Source organism: Coregonus lavaretus, assembly GCF_964263955.1.
Source record: "Coregonus lavaretus genome assembly, chromosome: 11".
In the NCBI taxonomy this organism is placed as follows: domain Eukaryota; kingdom Metazoa; phylum Chordata; class Actinopteri; order Salmoniformes; family Salmonidae; genus Coregonus; species Coregonus lavaretus.
The window spans coordinates 16,228,113-16,248,427 of NC_139998.1; the positions used below are offsets into that span (position 1 = coordinate 16,228,113).

The window sequence follows — 20,315 nt, forward strand, 5'->3', positions numbered from 1 at the left end:
TACCAGTCAAAAGTTTGGACACACCTACTCATTCCAGGGTTTTTCTTTATTTTTACTATTTTCTACATTGTAGAATAATAGTGAAGACATCAAAACTATGACATAACACATATGGAATCATGTAGTAACTAAAAAAGTGTTAAGACATTCAAAGACTCAATCATGGACACTCTTACTGACAGTTGTGGCTGCTTCGTGTGATGTATTGTTGTCTCTGTCTTCTTGCCCTTTGTGCTGTTGTCTGTGAGAGGTCTTTAGTGAGAGGTCCAATGGTTTAATATTTAATAGTTTCTGCAGTCCGAATTCATATTCATTATATAAATAAGACTGTTTAATTTTGTCTGGCTTGCCGTTCCAAATAAAGTGCATATAATTTAAAAAACAAGTAATTAGGTGTAGGCAGGGCCATAAGTAAATAGGTCAACTGGGATATGACTAAAGAGTTAATCAGGGTGATTTTTTCTTTCCATGGTAGCAAAATCTTATCTATACTGAACAAAAGTATAAACGCAACATGCAACAATTTTTACGATTTTACTGAGTTACAGTTCATATGAGGAAATCAGTCAGTTGAAATAAATTCATTAGGCCCTGATCTATGGATTTCACATAACTGGGAATACAGATATGCATCTGTTGGTCACAGATAAAGTACCTTTAAAAAAATGGGCCTCACAATGGGTCTCAGGATCTCGTCACGGTATTTCTGTGCATTCAAATTGCCATAGAAAAATGCAATTGTGTTCGTTGTCTGTAGGTTATGCCTGCCCATATCATAACCCAACTGCCACCATTAGGCAATCTGTTTACAACATTGACATCAACACGCCGCTCGCCCACACAACACCATACACGTGGTCTGCGGTTGTGAGGCCGGTTGGACGTGCTTCCAAATGATTTAAAACGACATTGGAGGCGGCTAATGGTAAAGAAATGAACATTAAATTCTATGGCAACAGCTCTGGTGGACATTCCTGCAGTCAGCATGCCAATTGCGCGCTCCCTCAAAACTTGAGATATCTGTGGCATTGTGTTGTGTTACAAAACTGCACATTTTAGAGTGGCCTTTTATTGTCCCCAGCACAAGGTGCACCTGTGTAATGATCATGCTGTTTAATCAGCTTCTTGATATGACACACCTGTCAAGTGGATGGATTATCTTGGCAAAGGAGAAACGCTCATTAACAGGGATGTAAACACATTTGTGCACAACATTTGAGAGAAATAAGCTTTGTGTGCATATGAAACATTTCTGGGATCTTTTACTTCAGCTCATGAAACATGGGACCAACACTTTACATGTTGCGTTTATATTTTTATTCAGTGTAATTTGGCTAACTTTCTATTAAAATGTATTGTAGTGAGATAATTTCTTTCTTTCGGGATATGAACACTGAGTATGTCCACTTCACTGTAAGACCATTTTATTGGTAAACTACACGTTAATATAAAAGTTGTATTTTTTAGCGATCCAATACGTAATATGGTGCACTTATTATAATTCAGTTTTAATACAGAGAGGTTAGAAAAATTCTCTAAATCATCTATGAGGCTGTGCAGGGATCCAAATTGTGGATTTAAAAGAAAAGATGAATCGTCAGCGTATAATGACACCTGGATTTGTAGCCCCTTAATATTATTGTTGGATCTGGACAACCTTGTTTTACTCCTCTTGACAATTAAATACTTTCTGAGAAGTAGCCATTATCGGCTATTTTACTGTACACCTGAGGTTATTATACATAACTTTAACCCATTGTATAAGAGATTCTCCCAAATTAAAATACTCCAGGCATTTATATATAAATTCCAGTCGTACTTTATCAAAGGCCTTTTCAAAGTCAGCTATGAATAGCAGGCCTGGTTTCCCAGATTTTTCATAGAGTTCTATTGTTTTCAGTCCTTGTCTTATACAGTATTATCTCCAATGTATCGTCCACCTCCAACTCATTAATTACATGATGCATTTATATATCAGGCTTTCATCCATTTTCATTCATCATCCATTACAGTATATTAGCATTCAAGTACCTGAAAAGCTATTGTAAGTGATAGGGTTTGTGTATGTTTGTATCACTCAGTGGAGAGAGGGCCCTTTAATTATGCAGTACTATTAATCATCCAAGACAAAGTAAGGCAGTCTGCTGTATATTGTCTATTAGGTTTAACCAACAATATCTTTACATTGTGAAAATATTTGTTCCCTCAGACTTTAGTGCTCTGCCAGGCTGCCAGACTGAAAAACTCAAAATCCCATAAATAAACAACGAACGGGCACTCAGGCAGCGTTAGTCAGAGGGCAGCGTGGGATACATTAACCTCCAGTCAGTCACAAACAGGAAATACATTAACATGCAGGATGTCGCCTTTTCTCACTCATACTATTGGACCAAAATAAGTACAAACAAAAGCAAAAGAGGCATAGTACTTGATGTATTGAGTTCTGAGGTGTTTGAATTCAGCTATAGAAAACACTATCTAGGATTTCCAGGTATTTAACATATAAAACTGTATCATTAAGCAACCAACAGCAGACTTTCTAGACCAACAACAGATATATTTGCCTGTAGACAAGGGCATTCTATGTCCCCTTGTGTCCAACAAGTGAAGACCTTTCAGCATTCTGCCTCCTACAACAGCATAACACATAATGCATGATTAGGCTCTCCTCTGGTCTGCCCAACCAACTCTACAGCTGCTGTACTGAGGCGTGTGTGTGTGTGTGTCAATGTGTGTGTAAAATTGACCAAAATCTCCATCTCCAATCAGCGAGTATGTTTATTACAGGGCTGAGAGCAGAGGCATGTTACTGCTGCACCACTTAAAGCCCCTTGTTTCATTTGCCAGGCATACTGAAAGCTGTTACAGATTCATGACTTCCTAGTGTCTGATATGAATGGCATCTTGAGGATTGTGTGTGTACGTGTGTGTACGTGTGTGTACGTGTGTGTACTACACATTTGTCGATTTGTGAGCAGGTATTACCTCGGAGTGGCAGATTATTAAGTGGAGTGGTATTAACTTTTGCATACATCACTGCTCTGTTGTATGTAATGTTACTGTCTTTATTGTCAGAATTTACATTTTATAATATGAGTGTTTGAATGTTATTGGATGTGCTGTGTTCCCCCTTTAGCAGCGTTGGCAGAACAGCTTCAATGCGCCTTGGCATACATTCTACAAGTGTCTGGAACTCTATCGGACGGATGTGACACCATTCTTCCAGAATCTCCCATAATTGTTCAATTGGGTTGAGATCTGGTGACTGACACACATACACACACACACACACACACTTTAACCTTTTCACGTGTGAGTTCCAAATATCTCTAACTGTTGCCCCAGTGTGAGTTGTTTTATGTGCGTGATGTCAGAATGCACTCACTGTTCCAAAATGTGATTGTTACGCAACAGGACAGTTAACCCGTGCTGCCCTCAAACCAAGGCACGCTGCCTGCTAATTATCTATAGGGTATGTTTCAACTTGTCCATTTCAAATTATTTTCTAACAAGTTTTATTTTCTAACAACAGTTTGAATTGAGGTGTGTTCCGCCTCCTCATTAATTCACATAGAAGTAGCCCATTTCACTGTTGCAGACAATTTATGTTTGAGGCTTTACTGAGCCGGACAAACTTCTCTCTTCGACGAGAGACTAAGAACTTCCCCAGTGTTTCCCCAGATCAATTATGCAGACATTTGTGCATCTCCAGTCAGAACAGAACTTGCACAAACTTTTTCCCCCTGGCACAATTTCCATTGCCTTCATTGTTGTTTTCTTTACTAATAATAACTTTGGACGTGTGTGTTCCTATCAAAGTAAGTGCCTTATTACATTATCATTATAGTTTCTGTATATCATGTTGTCGTTTCTACTGTGGCACATTGTATGTACTGAATGTATGGAGCATAATGTATTTACTGTTTTATTCACATGTTTTCGAGTACTGGTGACAAATCATGCATCGTAATGGACACATATGGTGTAAAATACTTTTTGGAAAGTTGTACTGATTATGATGAGCTAATGCTAAGCTAAATGCCAGCTGTGTGTGGCGCCATGTTTGTTGACATCATACAATGCATTCTGGTTGTCACGTAAACGTCTGTCAGACCAAAGATGTTATAACAAAACGAGGTGAAGGGATGGTTCACTCGACTGACTTCGATTATAACTATCATTACTCAGGGTTGCCAGCTCAGACCCCGCTTTCCAGGGGTTACATTTTTATTTAGCTTATAAACTTCTCCTGTGTTTGCCCCCCATTTATTGATAAATAGCAATATTTCCTGAATCACATTCCCCCACAATACCTTACCCCATTTCTATCCCCCATGGACTTGAAATCCCCCATAAATGAAATGAACCCCCCCACAAACCCCCCTAAAATGGCAACCCTGTTTAGCTTTTGCGCTACGGTTAGGCTAGGCAGTAGGCTTGTATTTGGGGTGATGATATGTGAGGTAATGACATTTTATTTGCTTTGTGATTTGTCAAAAACTGTAAACAACTTGTCAAGTCATGTGCTTCGGTTCTTGTATACACTGTAATAAGTACATTGAAGATTTGTAATATGCTGAAAAGTGGCTAAACTAAGTTTAGATGCTTTTCAGACAACAATGCTGTTTAGACGCGTTTGTTGCAATCACATATTTGCGATGGTACGCTGCAGGGACTTCTCAACAATGATCACACATACAGTGGTAATCCTTTAAAAGTTGCGTCGTACTGCAGCACAGTTTGCGGGCTGCCACAGAATTCTATGGCACATTATTTAAGTGTTAGCCATTGTTGCCATTAATGCTAGTTAATGCTAGTTTGACCACCAGAGGGCGTCTTTGAGAATCTAAATTATTGAAATTACATGGAGCTGTTGGCCTAAGAGTCCTGTTAACTGTAGCTGTTTTAGCGTAACTTACCTATTGGCAAAGCATACAGTACAAGTCATCCATGTCTTTAAATACAGTCAAGCATTTTAGTTATAAAACAAAATAACAAAGGGAGCCTTGAATAATTTTACAGTAGCCTATGTACAGTAGGTCTCAGGGTTTCCATTAGGAAAATATGGCGCTGTACAACGTCTCAGAGCAGCACGAAATGGTGCTGAAATAGTTGACCACACGCGGGTAGGCTATTGCTTCAAATCCTATTATAACAGTTGGATGACTTTGGGTGTTTCAGTAAGCAACAATTTTTTGCCTTCATTAGCCTACTTTATTCCAATATTTCTGTCATTCATTTACATTTACATTTACGTCATTTAGCAGACGCTCTTATCCAGAGCGACTTACAAATTGGTGCATTCACCCTATAGCCAGTGGGATAACCACTTTACTTTTTTTTTTTTTTTTTTTAGGGGGGGGGGGGGGGGGGGGGGTAGAAGGATTACTTTATTCCTCCCCATTCCTATCCCAGGTATTCCTCCCCATTCAGTGATATTTATTCCCATAGTAATTTGTTATGGATCCATCCAGATGTGGTTAGAAGACAGTGCATTTGGTGGGCTATGCAAAAGAGATGGGAGAAGTGACATGCCGCGCAAACATCCATTAATACATTTAATTTAAAGTCCCTAAACTCGACAATAGTCTATTGTCCTGCTGATAGCCCATCAAGGGTGGATGGCACAGAGAAGAGAAAGGAGACTTTAATAATTAAACAATGAATAAACCGCAACATGTCGGCTAAAGCGATTGAATTCACGAATGCATTTGACTGTTTTTAATAAATACTTTTTTTTGTTTAAATTTTTTTTTATATTGGCTGTACTAGAGACTTGAAAAATTGTTTTGTTAGAACAGACTATATGGGATTGATTATAATTTGTTTTTAGGGCCTCCCGAGTGGCGCAGCAGTCTTTCTGCCTGTCCTGACCCTGATCCTGCCTGCCGTTCTGTCCCTTATTGACTCTGCCTTGGATTAGGAACCTCTGCCTGCCCTCGACCTGCCCTTTGCCTGCCCCTTTCTTATAATATAAATATTCGGAGAACCGAACTGACAGAACAGAGGCGTTACTACAGACCCGGGTTCATTCCCGGGCTTTGCCACAACCGGCCGTGGCCTGGAGTCCCATAGGACGGCGCACAATTGGCCCAGTGTCGTCCAGGTAAGGAAAGGGTTTGGCCGGTGGGGCTATACTTGGCTCATCACGCTCTAGCGACTCCTTGTGGTTGGCCGGGTGCCTGCAGGCTGACCCCGGTGGCCAGTTGAACAGTGTTTCCAAAAAAATTACTTGTTTCAAAAAATTCTAAAAAATAAATAACGGAAAAGTGGTGCGTGCATATGTATTCACCCCCTTAATAAGATCTGGTGCAACCAATTACCTTCAGAAGTCACATAATTAGTTAATAAAGTCCACCTGTGTGCAATCTAAGTGTCACATGATCTGTCACATGATCTCAGTATATATACACCTGTTCTGAAAGGCCCCAGTGTCTGCAACACCACTAAGCAAGGGGCACCACCAAGCAAGCGGCACCATGAAGACCAAGGAGCTCTCCAAACAGGTCAGGGAACAAAGGTGGAGAAGTACAGATCAGGGTTGGGTTATAAAAAATATCTGAAACTTTGAACATCCCACGGAGCACCATTAAATCCATTATTAAAAAATTGAAAGAATATGGCACCACAACAAACCTGCCAAGAGAGGGCCGCCCACAAAAACCCACGGACCAGGCAAGGAGGGCATTAATCAGAGAGGCAACAAAGAGAATAAAGATAACCCTGTAGGAGCTGCAAAGCTCCACAGTGGAGATTGGAGTATCTGTCCATAGGACCACTTTAAGCCATACACTCCACAGCGCTGGGCTTTACGGAAGAGTGGCCATAAAAAAAAGCTTAAAGAAAAAAATAAGCAAACACGTTTGGTCTTCACCAAAAGGCATGTGGGAGACTCCCCAGACATATGGAAGAAGCTACTCTGTTCAGATGAGACTAAAACTGAGCTTTTTGGCCATCAAGGAAAATGTCTGGCACAAACCCAACACCTCTCATCACCTGCACCAGATCTTATTTAGGGGCTTCATAGCAAAGGGGGTAAATACATATGCACGCACCACTTTTCCGTTTATATTTTTTATCATTTTCTGAAACAAGTAATTTTTTTCATTTCACTTCACCAATTTGGACTATTTTTGGTATGTCCATTACATGATATCCAAATAGAAATCCATTTAAATTACAGGTTGTAGTGCAACAAAATAGGAATAATGCCAAGGGGGATGAATACTTTTGCAAGGCACTGTACTTGGATGTGTAGTGTCACCAATTGTTGCTGGCATGTCATGCCTAAGTTTGCTAATCTTGCCAATGAAAAAATCATTAAAGTAGTTTGCAATATCTGTTTTTTTTTATGAATGAGCCATCTGATTCAATGAATGATGGAGCTGAGTTTGCCTTTTTTCCCAAAATGTCATTTAAGGTGCTCCAAAGCGTTTTACTATTTTACTATCTTTGTTTCATAGTGTAGTTTCTTCTTCTTTTTATTCAGTTTAGTCACATGATTTCTCAATTTGCAATATGTTTGCCAATCGGTTGTGCAGCCAGACTTACTTGCCTTTTCTTTTGCCTCATCCCTCCCAACCATACCATTTTTCAATTCCTCATCAATCCACTGGGATTTAACAGTTTTTACAGTCATTTTCTTAATGGGTGCATGCTAATTAGTAACTAGAATAAGCAATTTCATAAATGTGTCAAGTGCAGTGTCTGTTTGCTCCTCATTACACACTACTGACCAACATATATTCTTTACATCAACAACATAGGAATCACTACAAAACTTATTGTATGACCTCTTATACACAATATTAGGCCCAGCCTTTGGATCTCTGGTTTTCCTAGATATGGCTACTATATTGACTGACTGTTAGCACTTGGTGGTCTATAGCAGCTACCCACCAGAATGGGCTTTAGGTGAGGCAGATGAACCTGTAGCCCTATTACTTCAACAGTATTTAACATAAGATATTCTCTAATCTTCACATCATGGGTGGATGGCTTCTTTTGTATGCCAATGTATTGAATTAATATATTAATTACAGTCATTTACCATTCTCGGAGTGGAAACGTTGTTTGCAGAGTTCATAACCTGCTAACTTGTGAAAAACAAGTGTTTGAAAATATGTTTTTAAAAAAAGACACATTTGACTCGGGATCCATCCCAGTTGGTATTCTGTATCTCTTGATAATTTTTCATTATGAAGCTTTTTCTTTATGAAGCTTACCAGTACTAGTTCCCCAAAACAGCGGTTTGAGACAGTCACGTGTTATTGTTTACAAAGAAGAACAACGAGCAAAATGGGAGCTTTGTGAGGTGAGTCACTCCTGCAGCGCAACTTAAGTAAGGTGATCAAGATCCAGTTGTATGAAATTCACTACTAATGTTTGCCAGCTATTTATCTTATAACTATTAAATTAACAATCTAAGATGTGTCAAATAAATTCGGTCCAGCTGGGTTTTGCTAACTTGCTAATGTTAGCTAAGTGGCTAACGTTAGCTTGCAAGATCAAGCTTCTTGGTAACAGCAGCAGCAACAACCCCCTCCTGGATTAAGATCCCTGCTGCCTAATATTTGTTTTGTGCATGCTGCAAACTACGTTTTGAGATACTTGCATAACTTTCTGAGCTGGGTTGTTTATGTTTGCATGTGCTCGTTAGCATTTACCTAGCATCCGCTATGAGAATTCCTAGGTACTTCTTAGCATTTTGTTAGCATTCTTGTAAGTGACATTATTTTATTTTATTGTTTTTTAAAAGAAAATAGCGGCCCTTGTGTGCACTACCGATAATAATGTATATCCCGGGATGGCACAGGCACGGTATGGAAATCTGGATACCGTCCAACCCTAGATGTTAATTGCTTAAATAACTCTGGAACCACACCTGTGTAGAAGCACCTGCTTTCAATATACTTTGTATCCCTCATTTACTCAAGTGTTTCCATTATTCAAATCAAATTTTATTTGTCATATACACGTGTTTAGCAGATGTTATTGCGGGTGTCGTGAAATGCTTGTGCTTCTAGTTCCGACAGTGCAGTAATATCTAACAAGTAATATCTAACAATTTCACAACATATACCCAATACACACATACAGTAAGGGAAAAAAGTATTTGATCCCCTGCTGATTTTGTACGTTTGCCCACTGACAAAGAAATGATCAGTCTATAATTTTAATGGTAGGTTTCTTTGAACAGCGAGAGACAGAATAACAACAAAAAATTCCAGAAAAACACATGTCAAAAATGTTATAAATTGATTTTCATTTTAATGAGGGAAATAAGTATTTGACACCTCTGCAAAACATGACGGATAAGAGCGTCTGCTAAATGACGTAAATGTAATGTAAATGTTTTAGGTGCCAAGCCAAATTTCTTCAGCCTCCTGAGGTTGAAGAGGCTCTGTTGCGCCTTCTTCACCACACTGTCTGCGTGGGTGGACCATTTCAGTTTGTCAGTGATGTGTATGCCAAGGAACTTGAAGCTTTCCACCTTCTCCACTGCGGTCCCGTCGATGTGGATTTGGGGGTGCACCCTCTGTTGCTTCCTGAAGTCCACGATCATATCCTTTGTTTTGTTGACATTGAGTGAGAGGTTATTTTCCTGGCACCACACTCCCAGAGCCCTCAACTCCTCCCTGTAGGCTGTCTCATCATTGTTGGTACCTGTATATCTACACATTTATTAATAGGGTTGGCTACCAGTAGCGGTGCGTAAAATCACTGGGAAAGCCAGAAAAAAAAGCCATATTACAACCTATGTGTTGTGATAATTGCATTGTTTGCTCTATAACCTATTAGTTCATATGCCTTGCCACCGTTATATATAGCCCTAAGGCCGAGACAATAAGAACACACAGCAGAATAAATTCAACCAAACATTTGTTTCATCACAAAACCGGAGAGCAACAACTGTCCGTTGGAGTCCACAAAGCATATTGCATGTAACAAATAGTTACAGTGCATTCGGAAAGTATTCAGGCCCCGTGACATTTTCCACATTTTGTTACGTTACAGCCTTATTCTAAAATGTATTACATTGTTTTTTTCCCTTAATCAATCTACACACAATATCCAATAATGACATGAAAATAGGTTTTTAGATTTTTTTGCAAATGTATTAAAAATAAAAACTGAAATATCACATTTACATAAGTATTCAGACCCTTTCCTCAGTACTTTGTTGAAGCACCTTTGGCAGCGATTACAGCCTCTAGTCTTCTTGGTTTATGACGCTACAAGCTTGGCACACCTGTATTTGGGGAGTTTCTCCCATTCTTCTCTTTAGATCATCTCAAGCTCTGTCAGGTTGGATGGGGAGCATCGCTGCACAGCTATTTTCAGGACTCTCCAGAGATGTTCGATCGGGTTCAAGTCTGGGCTCTGGCTGGGCCACTCAAGGACATTCAGAGACTTGTCCCGAAGCCACTCCTGCGTTGTCTTGGCTGTGTGCTTAGGGTCGTTGTCCTGTTGGAAGGTGAATCTTCGCCCCCAGTCTGAGGTCCTGAGTGCTCTGGAGCAGGTTTTCATCAAGGATCTCTTTGTACTTTGCTCTGTTCATCTTTCTCATAGCCTTCAGAGCCTAGTGAAACATGTGTTCTTAAAAACCCAGTCACTGTGAATTCATGTGTGAAAACAGAATTTTGACAGGCCACTATTTAAAAGAGGATCACAGCTTTCTGTAGCTACTATATTTATTGCTCAATTCTTAAAATGAAGCATTCATCCGCTTTACCACTGGCGTAGCCTAACTGGCATACATAGGCAGCGCGTGAGTTTCAGGTTTGGGGAAGATCATTCTCACCATAAAAATGCAACTTTACAGTGCCTTCGGAAAGTATTCAGACCCCTTCATTTGGAGAAAATATCCTTTCTATTTTATTCACGTATGTTCAATTGTATTCTTCATACTCTAAAATAATATAAAATAATGCCACGGAATTCAAAGCAAATCTTGTCTGCTAAATGAACTAGTGTAGCCCACAGCCATATGGCATAGCCATATCAGGGCCTAACATAAGGACAACTCAGTGTGCTATTCTGTTCTTCTGAAATATACTACATTGTCTTCATATCATGTTTCTTTAGACCTGTCTAAAAATAAATAATGGCTTTATTGTGATGGTGTAGGTCTGCATCAGTGGCTTGTAAGCTATGAGTGGAAGCAAGGAGATACTCAACGTGTTTATGTTAATTAACGGTAAATTACCGTGAGACCGGCAGTTATTTGCTTGAGGCCAGTTGGACATACTGCCAAATTCTCTAAAATGACGTTGGAGGCGGCTTATGGTAAAGGAATTAACATTAAATTCTTTGGCAACAGCTCTGGTGGAAATTCCTGCAGTCAGCATGTCAATTGCACGCTCCCTCAAAACTTGAGACATCTGTGGCATTGTGTTGTGTTACAAAACTGCACATTTTAGAGTGGCCTTTTATTGTCTCCAGCACAAGGTGCACCTGTGTAATGATCATGCCATTTAATCAGCTTCTTGATATGCCACACCTGTCAGGTGGAGGGATTATCTTGGCAAAGGAGAAATGTGTGAAATGTAACAGGGATGTAAACAAATTTGGTCTTACATTACATTTTAGAGAAATACGCTTTTTGTGCGTATGGAAACTTCTGCGATCTTTTATTTCAGCTCATGAAACATGGGACCAACACTTTACATGTTGCGTTTATATTTTTGTTCAGTGTATGAAACACGGAGAGGCGAAAGAATACACACCACTATTGGCTACACATCCAGGATTACAAGCTAGACTTAATTAACAAATACATTTTAAAACGCAAATATATAGATCTCTATCTCGGTTTTTGTTTAATTTTAACAAGCCATATGACGCATGAGCCACTGACTGGCAGACTGTGCCAAGCAAAGGTTTTCCTTAATGATACCTGTGACCAATGCTGCCTTTAACTGTAGAGTTTCAGTTCCTGAATGTGAATTTGCATTCACGTTCTACATGGACTAAACTGAAACTAAACAAAACAAAGCATAACTGACTGTGTGTGTGTGTGTGTGTGTGTGTGTGTGGCGTGCATGAGTATGCATTTACAGACATCAACACCATAAAAAATGTCTCTGTACAATGTCTCTTGTGCTTTTGTCATCAACAGGAAAAGCTTTATAGAAAATACTAATACCTACCCTCAGCATGGTACCAAATCCGTAGCAGACACAACAACAGTCTCATATTCAGTGTTTCCCCTCCCACCTTGTGTTGTCTGTAGTCTGTGTACATGCTGTGTTCATTTTAAAGGTCAGCCAGGAGAAAGCCAATGTTTAGCTCCTCTTGTTGAAGCAATTACATTTGGCCCCAGTCTGCTCATCATCCCACCACTGATAAGAGGGACGCCTGGACCAGAGCCCAGAATCGCCATCACTTATTGATGCTCATTCTGTATGGTCCATTATGGGCACAGACAGGGTGGGCATGAGGCTAGGCACAGGGATGTAATGATACACTCACCTAAGCCAAGTAGGAGAGCATTCCTCCTCTCCACTCCTATCCAGAGCACCACAGCATTAACTCCTACACACATCACATCTGTGACAAACAAGCAGGTAGCGTTGTATCTTATCTAACCTTTATTTAGCCAGCTTTATCTTATTGAGATAAAATCTCTTTTACAAGAACTGGTTCAAAATGGCAGCAGAATCCTAATGGATGGGAGTGATATTATCATAGTAATATCTTTATTCATTCAGAGGAAAAAGAAAGGAAGAGATTGCTTTAGTTCATTCACTAACACATCCTTTTGTAACAGATTGTACCAGCTCTTTCTAACTGTGTCATGTGTACATCTCTCTCAGCTGGGAAATGTGCCCTAGAGGGGACGAATGGTGACCCTGCCACACACACACACACACAATTCCGATGTTCAGCCCTACCGTTGGTTCATTTGAGCGCAGCAGTGGTAACAGCGCCAAAGGGCCAGAACACAGAGATGAAGAGGGGTTGAAGGAGGAGAGGAAAGAGAGACAGAGACAGAGAGAGACAGAGACAGAGACAGAGACAGAGACAGAGACAGAGAGAGAGAGAGAGAGAGAGAGAGAGAGAGAGAGAGAGAGAGAGAGAGAGAGAGAGAGAGAGACAGAGAGACAGAGAGAGAGAGAGAGAGAGACAGAGACAGAGACAGAGACAGAGACAGAGACAGAGACAGAGACAGAGACAGAGACAGAGACAGAGACAGAGACGCAGGCAGGCAGGCGACAGTCCAAGCGCTAAAGAAGGCCATGGTTCTGCTGTTCTACTGTGCCCTTCAGCAAAGTCAGCCTGTGTCAGCAGAAACCCTCCTCCTCATCTCCTCCTGCAAGCTGTTGCCTATGGTCTGTTCTTAGAAGGTTTCAGATAAAGTACTTTTGCCATTGGTAAAAGCACAATAGAACAAAGAAAAATATGAAAATAAGGCATAACGGCTAAGATACTCTAATAACTACTACTGGTCTTACATTACATTACTGTCAGTTTTGTAATAGTTTGATTAAGTATAAAACATTTAGAATGGAGAAACCCCATTAAAAACACTTATAATTAATTAACTGCCATCCATGCACTACTCATAAAACATATTTAGAACTAGAAACTTATAATACCATCAAATACTGCCATACCATCCAAAATTAGAAAGATATTGTGATATGATATTTTGGACATATCACTAGAGCTGGGCCATAAGGACAAAAAGTCATATCAGGATACATTTACCCATTCTGCTCGATAACAAATACAACAATAATTTTATTTATTTCAATACACAGTTACGTTCCATTAGCGGCAGGGCTCTAGACTGACTTTTCCAGTGTCAAGTAAGACATGAAAGAAGTGAGCTATTTCATCAATCAGGGAATGCATTATGGATATTGTGATGTGCAACATGTAAAAAATAGGATCCAGAATGATCAGATTTCTTTTTGGCTCTTTAGAGATACATTTGGCTGCATCTTTTAAGTGCATATTGGCCAAGGTTATATGCTACATAATAATTCACCACCTGAGGAAGTGGGAATTCAAAACACATTAGCTAGATTGCTAACCCTAAATATGATATTGTTGCTAGACAGCCATGTCATTGATCTAACAATAAATGTAATGTCCATAAAAAACGCCCCATATGGCGTATTCACAGCAAATGGCGTGCACCACTCTGTTCCGCCAGCGCATCATCTCAATTTCTCCTCCCCTTCATCTACACTGACTGAAGTGGATTTAACAGGTGACATCAATAAGGGATCATAGCTTTCACCTGGTCAGTCTATGTCATGGTCAGTCTATGTCGTGTTCCTAATGTTTTGTACAATCAGTGCATTATCCAGATACTGTCTGTTAGCACTCCGTGGTCTATAGCAACTTCCCACAATAATAGGCTTTAGGTGAGGCAGGTGAACCTGTAGCCATATTACTTCAACAGCATTTGACATGAGATCCTCTCTAAGCGTTACAGAAATATGACTCTGAATATTGTCATTGTCATTCCTGTCTCTTCTGTAGATTTCAGAACCCAAAAATCTGCACTGTATGTCTCTTCACCTGATCCCCGTCACACCCTGATCTGTTTCACCTGTCTTTTGCTTGTCTCCACCCCCCATCAGGTGTCTCCTACTTTGCCCATTATCCCCTGTGTATTTATACTTGCGTTTTCTGTTTGTCTGTTGCCAGTTCATCTTGTTTTGTCAGGTCTTATCAGCGTGTTTCCCGTTTCTCAAGTTCTTGTTTTCTAGTCTTCCCGGTTCCTACCTTTCTGCCTGTCCTGACCCTGAGCCTGCCTGCCGTTCTGTCCCTTATTGACTCTGCCTTGGATTAGGAACCTCTACCTGCCCCTTTCTTATAATAAATATTCTGAGAATCGAACTATCTGCATCTGGGTCATATCCTGAGTCATGATATCCCCTCAGGCTGTGACAGCCTCTCAGCCTCCACCCTTGCATAAAACTGTTAAGAACCACAGAGGACCTGTAAAGTAAACTCCAGGCAGCCATGTGGTAAATCAGAGTGTGTGTCTGCATGGAGAAAGATTTGTCCCACTCCTCTGTCTCCAGCGCTCCATAAAGCTAATGATTAATTAGGGCCTCAGAGGCCTCATGTCCTATATACTGGGCTGCCATGGAGTCAGTGGTTTAGTTAACTGAACAAGTGGTTTGATGAATTAGGGTGTTGTATTAAGTCCAAATTATATATTGTGCACTGCTCCTATTTCGTTGCATTACAACCTGTAATTTAAATTGATTTTTATTTGGATTTCATGTAATGGACATACACAATAGTCCAAATTGGTGAAGTGAAATGAAAGAAATTACTTGTTTAAAAAAATTCTAAAAAATAAATAACGGAAAAGTGGTGCATACATATGTATTCACCCCCTTTGCTATGAAGCCCCTAAATAAGATCTGGTGCAACCAATTACCTTCAGAGGTCACATAATTAGTTAAATAAAGTCCACCTGTGTGCAATCTAAGTGTCACATGATCTCAGTATATATACACCTGTTCTGAAAGGCCCCAGAGTCTGCAACACCACTAAGCAAGGGGCACCACCAAGCAAGCGGCACCATGAAGACCAAGGAGCTCTCCAAACAGGTCAGGGACAAAGTTGTGGAGAAGTACAGATCAGGGTTGGGTTATAAAAAAATATCTGAAACTTTGAACATCCCACGGAGCACCATTAAATCCATTATTAAAAAATGCAAAGAATATGGCACCACAACAAACCTGGTAAAAGAGGGCCCCTCACCAAAACTCACAGACCAGGCAAGGAGGGCATTAATCAGAGAGGCAACAAAGAGACCAAAGATAACCCTGAAGGAGCTGCAAAGCTCCACAGCGGAGATTGGAGTATCTGTCCATAGGACCACTTTAAGCCGTACACTCCACAGAGCTGGGCTTTAAGGAAGAGTGGCCAGAAAAAACACATTGCTTAAAGAAAAAAATAAGCAAACACGTTTGGTGTTCGCCAAAATGCATATGGGATACTCCCCAAACATATGGAAGAAGGTACTCTGGTCAGATGAGACTAAAATTGAGCTTTTTGGCCATCAAGGAAAGCGCTATGTCTGGCGCAAACCCAACACCTCTCATCACCCCGAGAACACCATCCCCACAGTGAAGCATGGTGGTGGCAGCATCATGCTGTGGGGATGTTTTTCATTGGCAGGGACTGGGAAACTGGTCAGAATTGAAGGAATGATGGATGGCGCTAAATACAGGGAAATTCTTGAGGGAAACCTGTTTCAGTCTTCCAGAGATTTGAGACTGGGACGGAGGTTCACCTTCCAGCAGGACAATGACCCTAAGCATACTGCTAAAGCAACACTCGAGTGGTTTAAGGGGAAACATTGAAATGTCTTGGAATGGCCTAGTCAAAGCACAGACCTCAATCCAATTGAGAATCTGTGGTATGACTTAAAGATTGCTGTACACCAGCGTAGCCCATCCAACTTGAAGGAGCTGGAGCAGTTTTGCCTTGAAGAATGGGCAAAAATCCCAGTGGCTAGATGTGACAAGCTTATAGAGACATACCTCAAGAGACTTGCAGCTGCAATTTTCTGCAAAAGGTGGCTCTACAAAGTATGGACTTTGGGGGTGGGGTGAATAGTTATGCACGCTCAAGTTTCACAAAAAATATATTGCATCTTCAAAGTGGTAGGCATGTTGTGTAAATCAAATGATACAAACCCCCAAAAAATCCATTTTAATTCCAGGTTGTAAGGCAACAAAATAGGAAAAATGCCAAGGGGGTGAATACTTTCGCAAGCCACTGTATGTCCACCGACTTGAGTTAAGTTAATATTTAAATTGAGTTAATTTGATATTATGCAATAGTTCTTTAGGAGAAGGGGGAGGAGGAGGAAATACATATTTTACGCTGGTAGAGTAACTGACGTCAGGGTGTTATAGTAAAGTGAAACTATCCTGGCCAGGTACTGTATATAAAGCAATCATCTTTCAAGTGAAGTGAAAGAAGACAGCCAACAGAGACACTACTAGAGGCAAACACACAGTCAGGTGAGTGGACAGGTTTATTTACCACTATGCAGAAATCACTCTGCCATTTCCTGGTTGCTAATATTCGAATAGTTCGCCTAATTTCAGTTTATGTGACAAAACAAGTGGTCATTGTGTAGAGAGTCATTGTACCATCTAAACCGCTGTGAAATATATTTTCCATAACCAACACTTACTGTCTTTTCGGCTGTTTGAAGCTGGTGTAAAAGTAAAAGACGCTAAAACAAACTTAAGAACGCAAAGCATTGAAATAGCGCACATAGAACAGATCTACCGCTTCTTAGACTTGCTTTCAATGTAGGGGTGTAACGATTCGTTTTAACAACGATTCGATTTGTATCACGATTCGTGGTTGTCGATACGATTCAAGGACGATATTAGTTCATTTAGAACGATACGATCCGAAACGATTCAGTGACTTGAAATCGATTCAGTAACCTTTTAGCCAAAAATTCAACCAGTGTGACTGAAATAAATACCTGGATACTGGACAGTGCAGGTGAAGTTTCCTAGATTCCTGTTTCTTGTAAGGACCGCAATGGTGGCTTGATAATTTCTCGCTCGTCGGCTTCTCCTCTGTCGTCCGCCATGCTATGTTTTGTTGTCTTTGCGCCTTTGCGCTGCTGCTGGCGCGGGGCGATGACGTCACGGATAGGCAGACTGAATCGAGTAATGTTTAAAGCCTTTATCATTAAAAGTGCTAAGAAAAAACATCCATATAAAGTCTGACGTGCTTAAATCCAATGGGTTATTTCCTAGTATCGATACAATCGATTTATTACATTTTAAAACGATGTTAGATTGATATATGTTGTCCAAAAGGCCAACTCGCCGAGCACAGATCGATGTAGTTGGATCATAGGAATATAAATCGATACATCGATGTAGTAGATGGATCGTTACACCCCTATTTCAATGAGAATGAAAGATCTATATCTCACATTTCTATGTGAATTTGGTCGGGTCGCCCAAAAAGTTACATATTGTAGCTTTAATAGAAATGCAATGTATAGATTGGAAATCACTAACTTTTGTAGATAAATTGTGGCGTTTCCACAATACATTATACAGTTCAAATGTTATTTCATGATAGTATCCTACTAATATGCCCCAGAATACATTCAACTTTTTGGGCTCTGGCACCCCAATTATTATTTGCCTTCTGAGTGAGAAGTGTTTGTTGGTGTTTGGTCTTGATACATATGGAGGACTAAAAATAAAAGTGCCACAATTAAATAAATAAATACACCATTAAATAATTACTTAAATGTGTCATTAATTAATTCAAATTAGAATTAAATACATAAATGTGTAATTAAATGTATCATTAATTAATTCAAATACCGATTCATTTTATGTAAAATACATATATAATTATTTCACTATTTACATTTACATTTCATGATCCTGCATTGCAGTGATTCATGAATTACTTAAAACTGTCAAACTGACCCATCAAAGTCAGTGGGCGGGGCTAACGCGAATCTAGTCTGATCCATTGCTTTGGTCTGAAGTAGAGTAGGCCAACCTGGATAGAGACAATGGAGGATCTCCGTGAACTTTCCAGGGAGTTGGTTAGAGACATTTTAAACTTAGCAGAGGATGTAGAAGCAGGACCTGCTGACCCAGAGCATGTAGCTAGTAAAGCAGAGGAACTTATTGAAGTTGTTGGAGTCATTTCCGCACTTTCCGACGAAGATATCGACCACAGAGTGATTGCAAATCTAGAAGAAGTTGTCCACCGCTTCTCTGGTACCAGGGCACTTCAGGCCCAACACACACAGGGACCGGGGCGTTTGGCGTTTGACATACCGAGTGCAGTTCTGGAGCATCAACTTCTTTGTGGAGTTCCCGCAGTTCAAATTGCAGCGATGTTCGGTGTGTCAAAGAGGACCATCAGGAGGCGCATGCAACAATACAGTTTAAGGTATTTACACTAAATTCATGAGTTTTCTGTTTATGAATTGCTGCTCTCATACACTCGGAAAGAATATGACGTTTAAGGTAACATTACTTGATGTTGTGTTTTTCTTGTTTGTACAGAAAGACAGATCTCTATTCAGCTGTGAATGATGAGGAGTTAGACCGTATTGTAAGTTAGACCGTATTGTAATATGCCCCAGAATACATTCAACTTTTTGGGCTCTGGCACCCCAATTATTATTTGCCTTCTGAGTGAGAAGTGTTTGTTGGTGTTTGGTCTTGATACATATGGAGGACTAAAAATAAAAGTGCCACAATTAAATAAATAAATACACCATTAAATAATTACTTAAATGTGTCATTAATTAATTCAAATTAGAATTAAATACATAAATGTGTAATTAAATGTATCATTAATTAATTCAAATACCGATTCATTTTATGTAAAATACATATATAATTATTTCACTATTTACATTTACATTTCATGATCCTGCATTGCAGTGATTCATGAATTACTTAAAACTGTCAAACTGACCCATCAAAGTCAGTGGGCGGGGCTAACGCGAATCTAGTCTGATCCATTGCTTTGGTCTGAAGTAGAGTAGGCCAACCTGGATAGAGACAATGGAGGATCTCCGTGAACTTTCCAGGGAGTTGGTTAGAGACATTTTAAACTTAGCAGAGGATGTAGAAGCAGGACCTGCTGACCCAGAGCATGTAGCTAGTAAAGCAGAGGAACTTATTGAAGTTGTTGGAGTCATTTCCGCACTTTCCGACGAAGATATCGACCACAGAGTGATTGCAAATCTAGAAGAAGTTGTCCACCGCTTCTCTGGTACCAGGGCACTTCAGGCCCAACACACACAGGGACCGGGGCGTTTGGCGTTTGACATACCGAGTGCAGTTCTGGAGCATCAACTTCTTTGTGGAGTTCCCGCAGTTCAAATTGCAGCGATGTTCGGTGTGTCAAAGAGGACCATCAGGAGGCGCATGCAACAATACAGTTTAAGGTATTTACACTAAATTCATGAGTTTTCTGTTTATGAATTGCTGCTCTCATACACTCGGAAAGAATATGACGTTTAAGGTAACATTACTTGATGTTGTGTTTTTCTTGTTTGTACAGAAAGACAGATCTCTATTCAGCTGTGAATGATGAGGAGTTAGACCGTATTGTAAGTGAAATTCACAGAAGTCATCCAAACACCGGCTACAAGCTAATGCGTGGTCACCTGAATGCAAGAGGTGTGCATGTTCCAAGTGAGTAGATAATAATATGGGCATTATTTAAATGTATTTTTAATTTGGAGCTCTGCCCCTTTGAAAGGTGAAGGAAGCCCGCTTATGGAAAGACATCGCCTCTGAGATGTAGAATGTGTAGAA

General features: G+C 40.1%; 2 protein-coding genes across 3 annotated transcripts in view; one reads left to right on the plus strand and one right to left on the minus strand.

Moving 5' to 3' along the window:
- The window catches only part of LOC311137392 (protein bicaudal D homolog 1-like), a gene marked incomplete at both ends in the record, with an annotated part of 91,685 nt that overhangs the window by 29,220 nt on the left and 42,150 nt on the right, over positions 1–20,315 (minus strand). The window lies entirely within an intron of this gene.
- Positions 19,789–20,315, plus strand: part of LOC311137393 (uncharacterized protein) — a 2,949-nt gene continuing 2,422 nt past the window's right edge. Inside the window, exons 1-2 of the mRNA XM_084171857.1 lie at positions 19,789–19,942; positions 20,059–20,192. Of these exons, the coding sequence (XP_084027983.1) occupies positions 19,887–19,942; positions 20,059–20,192 (190 nt within the window). The 5' untranslated portion in view covers positions 19,789–19,886. The remainder of the gene's footprint in view (positions 19,943–20,058; positions 20,193–20,315) is intronic.